General features: G+C 56.4%; 1 protein-coding gene across 2 annotated transcripts; it reads right to left on the bottom strand.

The window, feature by feature from the left end:
- Positions 1–326: 326 nt before the first annotated feature.
- On the bottom strand, positions 327–12,841 carry MOGAT2 (monoacylglycerol O-acyltransferase 2). Of its 2 annotated transcripts, none has more exons than XM_070064860.2 (6): positions 12,476–12,841; positions 11,138–11,316; positions 4,063–4,267; positions 3,552–3,726; positions 2,834–3,033; positions 327–1,567 (listed from the first exon to the last, which is right to left on the bottom strand). In XM_070064860.2, the coding sequence occupies exons 1-6, from the start codon at positions 12,564–12,566 to the stop codon at positions 1,413–1,415; spliced, it is 1,005 nt and encodes a 334-aa protein (XP_069920961.2). In that variant the 5' UTR covers positions 12,567–12,841; the 3' UTR covers positions 327–1,412. The 2 variants fall into 2 exon arrangements, with proteins under 2 accessions (XP_069920961.2, XP_089167725.1); XM_089311599.1 differs by lacking the exon at positions 12,476–12,841 and adding an exon at positions 12,287–12,404.
- Positions 12,842–17,880: the final 5,039 nt, after the last annotated feature.

Below are 17,880 nucleotides of genomic sequence, written 5' to 3'. Positions count from 1 at the left end.
AGCAGAGAGAGCAAGAGAGCGCAAGTGAGAGAGAGAGAGGTCTTCCATTCCCTGGTTCACTCCCCAATGGCCACAATGGCCAGAGCTGTGCTGGTCCGAAGCCAGCAGCCAGGTGCTCCCTCAGGGTCTTCCCATGTGGTTGCAGAAACACAAGGATTTGGACCATTTTCTACTGCTTTCCCAAGCCATAGCAGAAAGCTGGATGAGAAGTGGAGTAGCTGGGACTTGAACCGGCGCCCATATGGGATGCCGGCACTGCAGGAGGGGGCTTTACCCACTATGCCACAGCACCAGCCCCTAACAGACATTTATGAAACACAACCCTATTTTTATTTAAATATTTATTCATTTGAAAGGCAGAGAGAGAGAGAGAGAGAGAGAGAGAGAGAGAGAGATCTTCCATATGCTAATTCACTTCTCAATTGGCTGCAACAGCTGGGAGCTGGGGCTGGAGCCAGACCAGGCTGCAGCCAGGAGCCAGGAGCTCCATCCAGGTCTCCAGGGGTGGGTGCAGGGACCCCAGCACTTGAGCCATCCTCTGCTGCTTTCCCAACTCCACTGGCAGGCAGCTGGATAGGAAGTATGGAGTGACCGGGACTCAAACCAGGCACTGAGTAGGGAAAGCGGCCATCCAAGTGGCAGCTTACCCCTCTGCACCAAACACCTGCCCCAAAGCACCCCTTTGATGCCAAGGTCAGGGCCTGAGGTTACAAAGGACGAGCGAGAGGGGCCCTTGTGGAGCCCTCCACCTCTGCAGTGGCAGAGCTGAGACTCAGAGGTCGTCATGTGCTTTGGGGACACTGTGGCTCAGAGGGAGGGGAAGGAGGTCTGCCCACAGTCACAGAGACAGGGACACAGCACCGTCCTCGTGGCTCACCTCCTGCGCCTGCTGGACACCACGCCATAGCCCAGAGGCTGCAGACACATGAAGGTGGCTAGTGCCAGCGCAGGGGCTTACTGGTCAACCTCTCCTCGCTTGCTTGGGAAGGAAGTAGCTGGGGCCTCCAGGTCAGGGTGGGGAAGCTGGTAGGAGAGAGGGCTGGAGTTGGTGACTTTTTACACTGTCACTCAGGGTTCGAGGACAAAAAAAACCTGGCTCTGGTTTCCCCACATTTCAGTGGGCCGTGTTTGAGTAACTTTACAACAGAGGACAGAGACCTCAGAAATCATTCTCTTCCAGCCCTTCTCCATCTCATAGAGGAGCAGACAGAGGCACAGAGAGGGAGGCTCTGCGCATGCGGGAGCCTGCTCTCTCCTTCCACGATGCCAGCTCCAGTGGGGGCCTGACACAGGTTGGGTTTGCAGGAGTCGGGGGAGGCTCTGCCGAAGCATGTACCCCCTCAGTGCCTCCAGCTGGGCTCCCTAGCACCAGCTCTGGCCTCTGGGGCAGCCCCTCCTCTGCCATGAGGGACTCAGCAGAACTCCAGGTGTTGGTCAGCAGGGATGTTGAACTTGAGCTTGTGGGCATCAAAGAGGTTGCACAGCTCCTTGATATAGCGCTGGTGCAGCTGGTCCACTTCCTCCTCCGAGGGGTGCAGTGTCTTCTGCACCTCGATGGGCTTTCCCACTGCAAGGCAGAGAGGCGGGCGGTGGTTCAGCATGGGAGCCGCTGGGTCAAAGGGGCCCACCCCCGGAGGAAGGAACTCTTCCTGCCATCGCTTCCAGTCCTGATTCCAGGAAGTGGACTCGCAGAAGGCCAGGCCATATGCTAGGTGCTCACACGTGCTGTCTCCTTTAATCCTCGGGTGCTAAGACCTCTCATTCGTCCTGTTTGACAGGTCGGCCTATGAGGCTCAGAGTGGTTAAGAAACTCATTCAAGGTCACGTAGCCAGGAAGCACCCGTGCCAGATTTTAAACCCCTGTGGTGTGCTCTTCACCTCCAGGCTACGTGATTCTGGGAATCTAAGCCGATTACAAGGCCCTGTATTTCTAGGAGGGAGCAAGTTCACAGCCAGGCAGCTCTTCTCACCCCCACCACCTTGGACAGGAATCAGCCTCCTTCTGTTGGTTCTGCCTGGCTGGGAAGGCAGCTCCCCATCCTTTCCTCCTGGGATAGCTCTGGAGGGAGCATGAAAATGTTGCCACATGACCCAGGGAAGGTCACGATGTCGGGGGTGGCCACCCTGTGCTCAGCTAGAACAAGTCAGTGACGGATAGGGAGACAAATGAGCCTCTCACTGCCAACCGTGTTGGAGGAACCCTGCTAGAATCCAAGAAGAAAGCAGAGGGGGCGTCTGGGGAGCTGCATAGACGGTGCCAAGTGTGCACATTGAAGCTCCCGCCCAGCCCTGGCCTGACAACCCCTCAGGCTGTAATCCCAAGCCCAAGGATTTGTGCTGTAGGCACAGTTTTAAGTCATTTCGAGTGCCCTTTCCCGGGATCCAGCTTCTCCAAACCAGCCTTGTTCTGTCTTCTTGGGCAAAATTAAACCCCTGTCTGGCATAATGAGAAGTCAGACAAATCCTGACTCAATCCTCAACCTTGTTACTCAAAGGCGCAGTGAGTTCTTGGAAGCTGCTTAACTTCTCTAGGCTCAGTTTACCGTCAGCGAAACGGGGATCATAACCCCTGCCTCGGGCATTGTCAGGATGCGCTGGGCTGCTTCATGCAAGGGAGCCGGGTCGGGCCTGGCACTCAGCAGGTGCCCGGCAACCAGCAGCGACTCCCAGTTCCTGTTCCAGGCTGCCTTCCAGAAGGGTTCTCTGCGTGTCCCAGTCTCAGGTGTGAGCACCAGGAGAGCAGGTGTGTGTCCAGCCCTCTCCAAGTCCCCTATGGCACCGGCTCAGGTGCTGTCCCTGGAGCCTGCCCCTCCCAGGCCGCCACCTCGCTCACCCACAGTGGTGATGGGTCGCCGGTAGGGCATGAGCCCAAAGCTGTACTGGAAGACGCCGCGGCCGTGGAAGAGTGGGAAGGAGACGCCCATGATCCCGTGCAGCCAGTTCTGGACACAGCGCAGCCAGGAGCCAGAGGAGTTCTCAACCTGGTCGAATAAGTCGTTCTCGCCAAAGGAGAAGATCGGCACCAGGGCCGCCCTGGAGGGAAGCAGAGCACAGGGTGCTGGGGGAGGCCCCAGGGGCTGCACAAGCTGAAAGGTCATTGCCCTTGCACAGGAAGGGAGCGGGAACTGGAGCAAGGATCGAGTCCAGAGGCCTGGGTCATCCTCCAGACGGCCTTGGTCCCTCTTGGGGCCACAGTTGTCTGCCCCGTGCTTCCCAGCATCCTCCCGGAGAGAAAACACCTGCTTTTATTTTTTCCTAGAAAAATCCCTGTTGCGCCAGCTGGCTCTTATTCCTCAAAGCCGCTTCACCCCCAGGCGAGAGGATGTGTTTTTGTAGCAGGCCCCTGAATGAACCCCATTCCTCCAGACCACCCCCACCCGGTCTCTGGTGACCATGTCCACTTCCCCCCAGGCCCTTCCATCCCCATCCCCCTTGTCTCAGCTTCTCTCAGCGTTCACACGTAAGACACCACGTGAAGGGGCTGAGAACCCCCTGCTGGAGTAGACCCCTCCCACCGGCAGGGACCCCTCCCCCCAAGTCCCGGTCGCTACCCATGCACCAGGGCGAGTCGGATGAAGCCCTTGCGGTTGCGCAGTAACAGCGTGTAGGCTCCAGGCCGGGCGTCCAGTGCCTCCTGGGCACCCCCGACAATGATGGCCAGCAAGTTCCCGCCGCCCTTCCTGCTCAGGATGTGATCTGCACTCCCCTTCTCTGATGTGACCAGCCCTGGGAGAGAGAAGACGGAGGGTCAGTACTGGGGGACCGGAGGGGAGGAGAGAGCAAGGCCCAAGGCTGAAAGTGCCCACCAGCCACATCCACCGAGGCCTCCTGGCACCTACCGCACCCCGCACCAGCTGCGGTTCCCTGGGTCTGCCCCCCCTTGCCAACCTTCTCGTGGGCCCCCGTGCCCCACAAGGTGCTGCAGAAGTGCCCCCCTGATTCCAGCCTCCTCCTCCTGGAGCCCCCCCCCCCCCGAAGGAGGGCTGTCAGCAGCCTCCACCCCCACCACAATCTGCTCCCCCAGCCCCACCCTTCCCAGCGCCCCAGGGCGGGCAGGCTCACCCCCGGACATGATGTAATCCCTGAAGAAGGGAGCCCGGAACCACAAGGTCAGCATCATCAGGTGGGGGCGGATGCCCGGGAAGAGCGAGGAGAAGCCAGTGCTCTCGGTGCACAGGTTGAGGAAGGCGCCGGCGGCCAGGACGCCGTGCGGGTGGAAGCCCGCAATGTAGTTCCGCGAGGGGTCCAGCTCCGCGGTCTTCACGAGCTGCAGGGACGGCAGGTGGTGAGCGGGAGCTGAGTCTACGCCGCCCGCTCCGGTGACCCTGGGCAAGCCTCTGCCTCTCCAGGTGCCTCCGAGAGGCGAGCCGTGGTGTGTGCGCCAGGGCGCTGGCTCTGGACGCCGTGCGCTCCGCTCAGGCTCCTCATCTGTCAAATGGGACGCTTTCACCCTGGCCACGCCACTGCCCAGGGCTGCTCAGGGTGCGGTGTGTGGACTCTGGGGCTTGCTGGGCCGCATGTGACGTGGGGAGGCAGCAATGGGCCACACGGGGGCGCCCCCGAGCTGGAAGTGCCCTGTTTGAACACAACCCAGGCTGTGCCATCAACAGCTGCGGCTCTCTGCTCTGTCCACGCCAGGCCTTCAGGGCCTTGAGTCCACTCTCTGCCTGGCCGGCGCCACAGCGAGCCCAGGCTGCACAGTGAGCTGCAGAGGCCACCGTCTGGAGCAGCTTCTAGGGGAGCTGGCGGAGGGCGGAGGGCAGGAGCCACCATGAGCCAGGCTGCTCTGCCGTGTGGCCAGTCTGCACAGATGACCACTGCTGCTGGGCTTGCAAGTGGGACCAGTTCCCTGCCCCACGGCCCCAGGAGCCCCAGGCCTAGGGGCCCCAGGGGTTGGCTCTTGGGCCTTACACTTTGCCCTACCCCCACCCCAGCCCTTTGCACTGTGACTCAGCTTTGCCCTTCTGGCATCAAAGGGAGCCCTCCAGCCAATGACTCCCTGAGGACCCCATTCCCACCTTTGGGACCCTGGACACCTGCTGCCCGGCCTCAGGGCAGCCTGCAGGCAGCAGTGGCTGAGCATGTCTGTCCCAGCCTGGCTGACAGCTCCACATTTTCCTGTCCTTGGCCTGGACGTGGCCTCTGGAGATGCCACCCCCCACCTGCCCTCCAGGCACCTCCTGACCCATTGCTGGAGGCTGCCTGGAGGACCCCTCCCCCACATGCAGACATGAAAACATAGACAGAGCTGATAACTCTCTGGTTACTCTCACCATGACAGGTACTGCGCGAGGAGCCCATGTGGTAGTTTGTTTAAAGCCATACCTGGGGGCCGGTGTTGGACACTGCGGGTTAACCACAGCGGCAGCACCAGCATCCTCTACAGGAGCACCACTTGGAGTCCTGGCTGCTTTGCTTCCAGTCCAGCTCCCTGCTAATGGGCCTGGAAAGGCAGCAGAGGACAGCCCAAGTGCTGCACCCACGTGGGAGACCTGGAGGAAGCTCCTGGCTTCAGCCTGGCCCAGCCCTGGCTGTTGTGGCCATCTGGGGAGTGAACCAGTAAGTGAAAGTTCATTCTCTCTCTCCTCTCTCTCTCTCTCATACATAAATAAATATTCAAAAAATTTAAAACCATATGTTGCTCAATGTACTGAAATAAGTTTTCATTCATTGCAATGGAGTTTTGTATCCCTGGAAGGGCACAATATGTGGCAAAACCGAAAAACAAAACTGAACTTGCAGCCTCCAGGAAGTCTCAGGCTTGTGCAAAATGACATCTGAACAAGCGTCTTGGCAGGAGCATCATTTTCTGGCAATATCAAAGCCTCAGCATCCACTCAGCTGTCCACCCACAGGGCCAGTTTAGATGAATTATGAAACAGGTGCACCATGGAGCACCATGCAGCTCTTGCTGTCCTGGCTGGGACAGGTGGGGACAGCCTGTTAGGTGGGGAAGCAGGGGCAAGATGAGGCGGGCCCACCACAACTGTGATTTGCTGGAATGTGGACCCACTCGACCCTCCGGGACCGGCACCTTGTGGACGGCGACGAGGGAGGTGCGCCATGAAATGCTGTGGGCGCCCGTGTGTGGGCAAGGGAGGCGAGATTTGCACAAGATCCTGACACCGTCTGCATGCTCCTGACACCTCCCCAGACGTGGCCTCCCCGTCTGTTCCTGTGCTAACCTCTTGTACCCATCCCCAGCGCCCAAGGCCATCAGTGCACAGGTTGGAGACCGCGGATCTCCCCAGGGCAGGCCTGGAGCCGAGCAGACTTCTGGAATGAATGTGGGATGGAGGGAGGGAGCGATGCAGCCAACAGATGGGGCAGACCAGCTGCCTCGGAGGGAGGCCCCTGGAGCCCAGCGCCGTCCACACATCCCCCAGGTCCTACCAGCGGTAGGGAGAACCCTGAGCTGGGAGCTGGGACGTCTGGGTTCTGACCCTGGCTCACACATGACCTTTCCCAGGCCCCTGACCCCTTCTTGCCTCAGTGGTCCCTCAGTCCCCCAGGGCAGGGACTACCCCTCCCTGGACTGCTGCAGGGTTCATGCAAGGTGAGCCAGGAGGAAGGGGAGCTGTGTGAGGGCTGTTGCTCAGGGGAGAGGAGCGAGCCTGGGCCAAGACAGACAGGGGCCTGGGAGACCCCAGCCAGGTACGTACCTGCAAGCTGAGCGTGGTGCCATCAAGTGGGGCTAGGGAAGGGGACGCCGGGCTGCCAGGCTCTGGGGATGGCTGGATTTTTTATTTAATTGATGTAATTTGCACACCATAAAATCCACCCTTTTAAACCAGTTCAGTGGTTTGAATATATTTAAATGATTCTGTAATTCACACCACCATCTAATTCCAGAACATTTTCAACACTCCACAGAGAAGCCTACATCTGCTAGGAGTCACCCTCCACCCTCTCTCTGTGAGTTCACCTGTTTCTGGACATTTCCTATACATGGGATCATGCAGTACACAGCCTTCTCGGTCTGGCTTCTCTCACTTAGCGTGGCCCTGTCAAGGCCCATTGCTGTCAGAGCTTTGTGTCTCTTCATGGCCAAATACTACCCCAGCACGTGGACAAAGCACGTTTTGTTTGTCCATTCCTCAGTCGATGGACACCGGTGTCCCTTCCATCCTGTTGCTGCTACAAATGACGTGGCCCTGCCCGCCGTGTACAAGCCTTCAGTGGAGGCATTTTAGTCCTCCTGGGGGCGGGCAGCCGGGCTGCAAAGCCCAGGCGCCTGCCCAGTTCCTGCCCAGAAGAGCACAGCACCCATGGGGCTCTCGGGAAGAGGGTGTTGGGGCTGGGCTGAGCAAGAGGAGTGCTCATGAGCTCCCCACCACGCCCGTCCAGCCCTGTCTCCCAGCAAACGCCCTGTCCCCTCCTACAGCAGAGCCAGATTGCTTAACCCTCTCAGAGCCCCCTCCCCAGGGGGCTGCTGAGTTGTGGCAGTCCCAGTAAGCTGAGGGGTCGAGTGACCACCCACAGCCACCCAGATGATGGGGCCAAACTCTGCCATTGCCTGCAGGGGGCATGAGAGAGGGAAAGGGAAGATCTCTCTGTGTGTCTCTCCCTCTCTCCCTGTAACTCTTCTAAATAAACAAATCTTGAAACAAAACAAAACAAAAACAAAGACCCGTGGGGTGGGGGCAGAGGGTCTGGCACTGTCCCGAGTGAGTCCTGGAAAGCTACAGAGGAGCTGAGAATTTGTCCCAAGCCTGGGTGAGGTCAGAGGGGTGTACTGCACAGCCCCGAGCCTGGCCATGACAGTGACCACATGGTCACAGCCCCAGCCACAGCGCCCAGCTGCTCCTAGGAAGGCCTTGGCCTGGGGAGGCAGTGTTTGCTCCAACTGATGACGTAATCACTGTGAAGGCTCCCCAGCCCCCTCCAAGGGCAGAGGGGGCTTCAGCCGGAGGTGGCCACAGCTCTCTAGGAAGCCCACAGGGTGACTTCAGGAAGTGCCAGGGCCTAGAAACGTTTTCCTGATTTTGCTTGAATTCCACCACTAGGAGCTAGTTTACAGAATCACAAGAGGACCCACAGATGCTCGGGAATCAACAGATGAGCGCAGGCACCTGACAGTGGAGTGCGTGGGCTTGTGAAGGCAGGGGAGCCTGATGGAGCTGGGACTTGCAGCCTTCTGCTCACCCAAGATTCCTGCTGGGAATGGAGTCTGCAAGCCACGCAGCACTCCTACAGGCTCCCAGTCCAGGACCAGCAAAGCCAACTTTGCGCGTCATCTCGCCCTCTGCTGGCCACTCGGTGGTACTGCCTACCTTTGATAGGTGGTGTGGCAAAGGCTCGGTGCCATGATAATCCTGAAAAACCAGGCACATCCAACTTCTGCAAATAGGAGCTGCTTGTGACACCTGCATCCTATATTGGAGTGCTTGAGTTCTAGTTCCAGCTGCTCTGTTATTGATCCAGCTTCCTGCTAATGTACATCTTGGGAAGCAGATGATAGCTCAAGAACTTGGGCCCCTACCACTATGTGGGAGACCCAGGTGGAGTTCCTAGCTCCTGACTTGAGCCTGGCCCAGCCATCTGGGGAGTGAATCAACAGAGGGAAGATCTCTCTCTCTCTCTCTCTCTCTCTCTCTCTCTCTCTGTGTCTGCCTTTCAAATTAAAAAAAAAATGAAAAAAAAAAAAAAAAAAAACCCTGTGCCAGTTAAGTCCACTATCTCACCAATGTCAATGGTGTCAGCACTGAGAAGACCCTCCCTGGGAGCCACTGCAAGGACAGCAGGTCTGGTAGGCACAGAGCTGTCCCAACACCATTTCTGCCTGTCATGCCACACCATGACAGGCTTCTTACAAGACAAAAAAACTGACTAGGCCCAGGATGCGCCTGGTATGAGAAGATGAAACCTGACACCAGGCAGTCCTTGGTGCAGTCTGCAAGACCAGGTGGAGGCAACCAATAAGGTGGGCCGTCCCTGGTCCTGCAGGGCCAGGGGAAGGAAGGAATGGGGGTGTAATACTTGTTTGCCAGGGAACTATAAAAACCCAAGAACAAAGAGAAGGGGGTCTTGGTCTCCCAGCACTGCGCTGCATGGGAGGCTGGGGCCCCAGCATGCTGGACCTACAAATAAAGTCCCTTTGTTCTTTGCATTTCGGTGCGTCTCGCTGGTTCTTTCTCTCTGGGCAATCCGGAACACAACAGAAGATTGGGCTTTCTCTCTCTCTCTGCCTTTCAAATAAATGAAATATATCTTTAGGGGGAAAAAAAGAGGGAGCCCCAGGCTGGAGAGAGAAGAGGCAAGAAAAGGAGTTTGGAATCTCCAAGCCCAAAGGTCCCAGTGAGAGGATAGGTCTGTGCCCACGGCTACTGACAAGAGCCAAGAGCCGGGGGGGGGGGAGCTCTGCAGAGGCGGCACAGGTGAGGGCCGGGCAGCCCCCGCTGGAGGCCCAGGTCACCGCGAACTCTGCCCTTCAACACCTGCCTTGCTGGTGAGTGCACGCCTCCTCCAGCCAACTCTTGCCCTTTGCCCGGGAGGCCCTGCTCCCTGGGGTGCCCAGCCTTGCTAGTTCTTGTGGGGCCCTAAGACACTCAGGAGGGGGCCAGGCGGGAGCCCAGCTCCGGGCTTCGGGCTGGCTGTTTCACAGCAGTGGGCCCGGTTTTCCATTTTTCCACCCCTTCTCTCTAAGCAGCTGAGGGGCTTCCTGGGGGGGCGGGAGGAGGTGGGGCTCCTGGGGGGGTGGGAGAGGGAGACAGCATGGCAGGGCTCCTGGGAGGGTGGGAGAGGGAGACAGCATGGCAGGGCTCCTGGGAGGTGGGAGAGGGAGACAGCATGGCAGGGCTCCTGGGGGGTAGGAGAGGGAGACAGCATGGCAGGGCTCCTGGGGGGTGGGAGAGGGAGACAGCATGGCAGGGCTCCTGGCTCTCACGTGCTGACTCCATGAAACAGCACTGAGAACCTGCAAGGCACTTGACCTGTGGCATCTCCTTGAATCCACACAGCCCAGGGAGATAAGTGGCTTTATTGCCGCTTTGCATATCAGGAAACTGAGGCTCCAGGGACTGGGGGCTTCCCCGAGGTCACACACGAGGATCCAACTTGCGTGGCTCTGGAGGCCACCCCGCTCCATGCCCTCCCTCTCTCCTCTTCCCTGTGCAGACCCTGCTCCCTCCACCCCCTCCCTTCTGGCCACCTGGCGGCTTGGTCCAGGCCTTCAGTCTGCTGGGGGAAGCTGGGGCAGGTGAGGGAGCTGAAGGGTCCGCTCGCTCAGATCCAGGCCTGGCCTTCAGGCCCAGGGCCAGTGGCTGACGAGGACCATGTGGTGTCCTGAGCCAGGGAGCTGGATGGTAGGCGGCACCAAGACTTGGGGGGACCCATCTGCTTCCAGGGCCATGGGGAAACTGAGGCTCTGCATGGGACAAAGCCTTGTGTGAGGACACACAGCAGAGAAATCAAGGCCGGCTCAGGCTCTCTGCCCTGTCCCTTCAGCCACGCTAATGCACGCATTTTAAAATTGGTAAAAGAACTTGCCGTGGGCAGGGTGGGACCGCACCCTTGTCCTTCTCTGCACGTTCAGTCTTATGGTGGGATGAATGTAAGCGGAGGACCAGTGAGTTCAATGCCTTCACTCTGAGCCTCAAACACGGATGGGTTTGTGTCTTTAAGAAACATGTCGGGGGAGCGGGCACCTGGCACAGCAGTTGAGTCGCCGTCTGAGACACTTGCATCCCATACCAGAGTGCCGGCTCTGAGTGCCGCCTCCGAGCTTCCGATCCAGCTGCCCGCTGAAGCACCCTGGGAGGCTGCTCTGATGGCTCAAGTACTTGGGAGACCCGGATGGAGTTCTGGGCTCCTGGCTTCCACCTGTCTCAGCCCTGGCTGCTTTGGGCATTTTGGGGAGTGAACCGGTGGATGGAAGCTCGCTCTCTATCTGCCTCTCTGTTTCTCTGCTTTTCAGATAAACCCATTAAAAAATTTAAGCACCTATCTGTGCCCCAGAGCCCCTGCAAAGCCTGCGTATGCCTTGGTCCTCATTCCCTCCACATCCCTGTAGACGGTAAGACCAGGACAGAGAGAAGCTGGTCTGTCTCAGGCCACGAAGGAGCACCGCCCAGGGTCTTGCACGCGCCAGCCAGCCCCACCCCGCAGCCCAACCGGCAGCCCAGCCGGCGACACTCACAGAGACGGGGAAATAGTCCTTCATGTACTTCCATATCACCCCGCGGCGGAAGACCTCGCTGCGCCTGCCGCCCTGCCGGGGCTTGTCCCGGTCCAGGTACCACCAGGTCGCATACAGGACAGCAAAGACCCAGAATCTCGTGAACAGGAGGCCGATGAACGCCACAAAGCAGATCTGGGCTGGGGAGGACAGCAGAGCTGTCAGAGAAGGCGGGAGACTGAGGGCAGCCCCATCCTGCCCAACCCTCGACCCTGGGAGGAGGAGGAGATTCGCTTCCTGCGCCCTCGTGGAGGAGCTGGGGGCGCCGAGGGGGAGGCAGCATGGGCATGAGCCCCAGCTCACTAAATCCACCGCACCAGGTTGCGTGGCCCTCCCCACGCCCACCCCGCAAACCGTGCAGCAGTCTGCATTCAGCAGGTGCTCCACAAATGGTGACAGCAGACTGAGTCACTGTTCTAGTTTCTGTGTCTTGGGATCTCAGGGAGAAGGGAGACCCTTTTCTGCCCACGATTTACAAATAGCACCCACAGCGTGCCAGGTGCTAGTGGTTCAGCGGTGAACAGACAATCCCTGCCCACCCAGAGCCAACTGTCCAAGGTTGTGCTGAGGGCACTTTGTGGGTTTTTTTTAAAACAATTTTTTAAAAATGCATTTGAAAGAGAGACAGAGAAACACACACACACACACACACACACACACAGTTCCCATTAGCAGGTTTACTTCCCAAATGCCCACAATAGCTGGGGCTGGGCCAGGCTGAAGCCAGGAGACAGGAGGTCCATCTGGGTCTTCCACGTGGGTGACAGGGGCCCAAGCACTTGAGCCATCATCTCCTGCCTCCCGGGGTGTGCATTAGCAGGGAGCTGGAACCCAGGTCCATAGCTCTCCTCCAAAATGTCACCTCGAGGGGAGCTGGAGTTTGGGCAAAGGTGACCTCCTCCCTGGGCACAGATCTACGGATGGCGTGAGGGAGAGGCCGTGCCCTCCTGTGTGAGCCTTGCGCAGGGGCCAGGCCAGGAGTAATCACAGTGCCTCATTTCACCCACAACAACCCTGACATCCCCATTCTGCAGATGTTCAAGCAGAGGCCAAGAAAGGTTAGGCATGGGTGGAAAGTTAAGGACCTGCCCAAGGCCACATGATGCCCACCTGCTGCCCAGAAGGCTTCTGCGCAGGCCCAAGAGACCCCCAGGGCGACTGAGAGCTTTGTGACTGCAGCAGAGTCCGGTCAGCACACAGCCATTCACCATCAGCGTGTGGCGTGCACCTGGCCAGGCTGCTTGGGCCCTCCCCGCACCCCGTGCCTGGGGCCTCCCGCCTGCCCGCAGCCAGCCTTACCCAAGGCCAGGAAGGAGAAGACCCACTGGAGGACCGCGAAGGTCTGCAGCCTGCGCTCCCACGGCACAGACAAGGGTGCCAGCTCCACCATGGTGCCCGTCTTCCCGGCGCCCCCGCTGTGTGGCCAGGCCCCCACCGGGCTTTGTGTCTGCTTGAAGCTGCCTGGGAGGGGGCCAAACTCTGCCCAGCCTGGTGCCAAGGCCTCCCTGCCCCCACCCAGGCAGGGCCCTACTTCCCAGAAGGAACCTTTGAGTTGGTGCTGGGGTTGGCCGAAGAAAAGAGGAGGAGAAAGAGCCCTACGGCATTTATCAGCTTTCCCGGCAGCCCCTTATCGGCCAGGCTGCCTCTCTGATTGCTTGCAGCTGCCCTTCCAACCAACTGCTCGCTCTCTTGACAGGTGGGGCTCGGCAATCCCACCCCCTTCACCTGCTCCAGGACCTGGCTCCAGCTCTTGTCCCCCCTCTCTCTCTCCTGCCATGTCTACTCTTCCCTACCCACAAATACACTGTCGTGGCTCTCATCTAAAAATCCTGGCCCCACCCCCTCCTCCACTGCCTGCCCCATTTCTCTGTCCAGCTGCACAGCCAAACTCAATGAGCTGGCTATGTTGCACACCCTCCTGTCTTCACCCGCCGTGGGTCCTCCCTGCCCACACACTGCCGACACCACCACTCCACAAAACTGCCCTCGACGAGTTCACCAGTGACGTGGGTGTCGCTAGGTCCAGGGGTCAGTTCTCAGCAGCTCCTGCTGGCCCACCAGGCACCACGTTCTCCTGGTTTTCTCCCCAGCTGCCTGGGGGCTCCTTTGTGGTCTCCTTCATGGTCTCCTTCATGCTCAAGACTGTCTGAGCCCGCCGCCACCCCCACCCCTTGGTACCTCTGCCCTCTGCATTCACTCCCCTGCTAATCACATCCAGGCTCATGGCCCTGTATGCTGTCTGCACAGTCAGGACTCCTGGTCTGTGTGGCCAGCTCTGCCTTCTCCCTGGAGCTCTGAACTTGAACGTCCAGGCGGCTACTTGACTTCCGCACTTGCATGCTGATGGCCACCCCTTATAACATGTTCAAAACTGAATCTCATTTCCCCTTTCTGGTTCTTTCTCTGCTCATTGCCATCTCAGCAAAGGTAACTGTTTACCAGGTTGCTCAGGCCAAAATCTGCAGTGTATCAAACACAGGGGGGCATTTTCACACAGGGGCCACCCCGTGTTGTCACCACATGAATCAACAAACAGACCATTGCCAGCAGCCCCTGGCTCCTTGCCAATCACCGAGCTCCCCCCAGTAGGTCCACACCCTTCCCAGCTGGTCCTGATCTATATAAGAAGTGAATCGTGGGGGCCGGTACTGTGGCGTAAGTGGGTTAAGCCGCCACCTGCAGTACCACCATCCCATAAGCGCGCCAGTTCAAGACCCAGCTGCTCCACTTCCAATCCAGCTCTGCTATGGTCTGGGAAAGCAGTAGAAGATGGCCATAGTCCTTGGGCCCCTGCGCCCACGCAGGAGACCCAAAGGAAGCTCCTGGCTCCTGGCTCCTGGCTTTGGATCAGTGCAGCTCCAGCTGTTGCAGCCAACTGGGGAGTGAACCAGAGGATGGAAGACCTCTCTCTCTTTCTCTGCCTCTCCTCTCTCTATGTAACTCTTTCAAATAAATGAATAAGTATTTTTTAAAATAAAAAAAAGAAGTGAATCGTGCAGTCTGTGCTCTTTTGAGACTGGCTTCTTGGGTTCAAGGCCATGTGTGTGAGAGCCGTCCCCGCTGCGAGCCTTTGTTCTCGCCGTGTGAATGCAGCATGTGGGCTGCCCAGTGTCCCTGGCTACTCTGAAGTGTGGTGCTGAGAACATTCTCGGATGCGTCTCTCAGGGCACCTTCGCTGGGTACACACCTGGGAATGGGATGGCTGGGACTCACAGGAGGAAACCATATTGTCCTCCAAAGTGGTAGCGCATTTGTATGTTCACAAGGCATCTTTGAGAAGGCTGGTCTGTGTGTCTTCCACATTGTAGCTGTTTTATTGTGTGTGCAGTGGTACTGCCTGGTGGCGCCAGGGTTTTCCTAATGACTTTCTGGGCTGAGCTGTTTTATTGGGTCTATTGGCCATTTAGATACCACTTTACACAGAGGTCTTGTTCTAGTCTTTTCTTGACTCAGACACCTCCTGAACGGAGCAGCTACTTTCCCCGGCCACAGCCAGCCCCTTGGATGGCCTGGGGCTCTCTATCCCCACTCTCTTTCCCACAGACTCAGCACAGCCAGAGGGACCCCTGGGGCTCAGGGTATGTGAACCTTTTACCAGAACAATCACACCAATCTGCACTCCCCCCAGGAACAAGGGGGCACCCATGGATCCTCATCCCCTGACACTGGGGTGGTCACACTTCTTATCCTTTGCCAGGTGGTAAAATGCTGCCTTGTTCCAGTCTTGATTGGCATTTCCTGATCACTGATGTCCAACATCTCTACTCACAGGCATCTCCTCACCTGTGAAAAGCTAGGTCCTAATTTTTGCCCATTTCTCTACAGCATTTTTTGTGCTTCTCATATGCACTTGAAGATGCTTTTATAGACTCATGGTGGCAAATAATATAAATTTCTTCTCTCAAAATTTAGCTTGTCAGTTAGATAAACACATCCTATTTAAGATTTATTTACTGAGTTGAAAGGTAGAGTTACAGAGAGAAGTGGGGGGAGAGGGAGAGGGAGGGAGGGAGAGAGAGAGATCGATCTTTGATCTGCTGGTTCATTTCCCAAATATCACAACAGCCAGTGCTGAGCCAGGAGCCTGGACTCCATCCTGGTCTCCCACACGGGTGCAGGAGCCCACGCGCTTGGGTCATCTGCTGCTGCTTTGCCAGGCGCATTAGCAAGGAGCTGAATTGTAAGTCGAGCATCAGGGGCTTGGCATCAGTCCCTGATAAACAAATATTTTAAATTTTAATATATTCATATTTATCAGCTTTTTATTTAATAGCTGTTGTTTGGTCTGCCTTAGGAAATCTCTTCTTATATTTTCTATTTAGAATTTTAAAGTTTTGTTTTCAATGTGTGAGCTCGTAATTCATCTGGGTTTTTACGAAGTATGAGTTATTGTCCAGTTTTATCTTGTGACACGCGGATAACCATTAGAAGATGCTTGCTGAGCCTGCCCTCCTTCCCCACCGGTCACGTAGCAACGCTCTCCACACGCGTGGCCTGTGTGTGGGCTTGCATTCTCTCCCCTTAGTCGATCTCTCTGTCTCGAATGGTGCTACGCCCTCTGAATTATTTAGTTCTAATATCTGGGCCAGGGAGCTCTCTCCTATCTTAGGCTATAAATAATCTTTAATCACTCTTGTATGTTTTAGAATCATCTGCAAAAGCTTTTCTCATGGCGCTGGGTACTTGCCACAGTGGGGGGGGGGGGCACAGCCTGGGGTGCCTGCATCCCAAGTCCTGACTCTGCTCCCCATTCTGCCTTCCTGCAAATAATCACCCTTGGAGGCAGCAGGTGATGGATCGAGCACTGGAGCCCTGCCACCCGTGTGGGAGACACGGATTGAGTTCCAGGACCCTGGCTTTAGCCTGGCCCGGTCCTCGGTGTTGCAGGCATTTGAGAAGTAAAGCAGTAAATAGGTGCCCCCCACCCCTCTCTTTCTCTCTTTCAAAAAAATAAATTAAACCTCTTAGAATGTTATAATTTCACGGAATCCACAGCTTTGTAGACAATCTCATCACCTGTGAATAAAGCTGTTTCCCTTCTTCCTTCCCTACCTACATACCTTCTATTTAATTTTCTTGTTTTCTTGCCTTAGCTGCTAAGGAGGACATCCTTGCCAAATTCCCAGCCTTAAGGAGAAAGTATCCAGTCTCTCACCATTAAGTGTGATGCCAACTCTAGGTTATCCATAGATGTTATTTATCATAACTGAGGAAGTTCCTCACCATTTCCAGTTTTTAATAGTTTTTTTTTTATCACAAATGGGAGCTGAATTTTTTAAAGTGCATTTCCTTTGCAAAAAGATTTATTTATTTGGAAGTAGCTTGAGACAGAGAGAGAATCTTCCATCTGCTGATTTACTCTTCAAATGGTCCCATGGCTGGGGCTGGACCAAGCTGAAGCCAGGAACCAGGACCTCCATCCCAGGCTCCCCAGAGCAGTGGCAGGGGCCTAAGCACTTGCACCATCTTCCACTGCTTCACAGGCACATTAGCAGGGAGCTGAGTCAGAAGAGGAGCAGCTGGGACTCGAACCAGCACTCCGATATGGGATTCCGGCAATGCAGGCGGCAGCTGAACTCCCTGTGACACGCCAGCCCGTCCAGTGCTTTTCAGCATCAATTGATAAGATCATGTGATTCTTCTTCTTTAGCTTACTGACAGGGTGCATTGATTTCTGAATGTTGACCCCACCTTGCACACATGTTTACTTCTTTCTGAACATTACTGGATTTCATTTGCTAATTTTTAAAATAAATTCATCTTTTTTTAAAAAAAATAGTTTATTTCAGAGAGAGAGAGAGAGACCTCCCATCTGCTGGTTCACTCCCCAAATCCATGGAAGCCAGAACTCCATTTGGGTCTCCCACATGGGTGTCAGAGACCCGAGCACTTGAGCCTTCACAATCTTTCCCAGGTTGCACATGAGCAGGAAGCTGGAGTCAGGAGTAAAGCCGGGACTTGAATCCGGGCACTCTGATATAGAATGCAGGCATCCCAATAGGTGTTGCTACTGCTGTGCCAAACGCCCATCACTGTTCAGTGTATTGAAGACTCTTCTTTTTAAAGATTTTTTATTTATTTGAAAGGCAGAGTTACAGAGAGGCAGAGGCAGAGGCAGAGAGAGAGAGAGAGAGAGAGAGAGAGAGAGAATGAGTCTTTCATCCTCTAGTTCACTCCTCAAATGGCCACAACGACCAGAACTGGGCTGAAGCCAGGAGCTAGGAACTTCTTCTGGTCTCCCACATGGGTACAGGGGCTCAAGCACTTGGGCCATCTTCACTGCTTTCCCAGGCCATAGCAGAGAGCTGGACTGGAAGTGGAGCAGCCGGCACTCAAACCAACGCCCATATGGGATGCCAGCACTGCAGGCGGCAGCTTTACCTGCTAAGCCCGCCCCCATGTATTGGAGACTTAATTATCCTTCCTACTGATGTCTTTGGCCCATGTGTGGTTTATTCGGGTCCCTGCAGTGTGAACCACTGTGGTATGATGTCCCGAGCAGGACACTGACTCGACGCTGTCCCATCACCACCAGAGCCCCTGTGCTGTGTGGGGGGCTGCACCCACCCACGGCCTCCTCTGCCCTCTCCCTTCCTTACACTCTGCCAATCACTCAGCTGCTCTCCATTTCTATAGTTTTGTCATTTCAGGAATGTTATGGAAATGAAATCATATGGCAGCAACCTTTCAAGGTCTCATGTTTC

The sequence above is a fragment of the Oryctolagus cuniculus genome, chromosome 1, assembly GCF_051225735.1.
Source record: "Oryctolagus cuniculus isolate XC-2025 breed Fujian yellow rabbit chromosome 1, ASM5122573v1, whole genome shotgun sequence".
NCBI classification, from domain to species: Eukaryota; Metazoa; Chordata; class Mammalia; order Lagomorpha; family Leporidae; genus Oryctolagus; species Oryctolagus cuniculus.
Note: the sequence above shows the minus strand (reverse complement) of the source record. Positions and strands in the feature narration are given on the sequence as shown.

Coding starts and splice junctions, on each gene's coding strand:
- MOGAT2 (XM_070064860.2), bottom strand. CDS start 12,566: ATGGTGGAGCTGGCACCCTTGTCTGTGCCGTGGGAGCGCAGGCTGCAG. Junction 11,317..12,475: donor CTTCTCCTTCCTGGCCTTGG/GTAAGGCTGGCT, acceptor TGTCCTCCCCAG/CCCAGATCTGCTTTGTGGCG. Junction 3,034..3,551: donor CGACTCGCCCTGGTGCATGG/GTAGCGACCGGG, acceptor GCTTCCCTCCAG/GGCGGCCCTGGTGCCGATCT.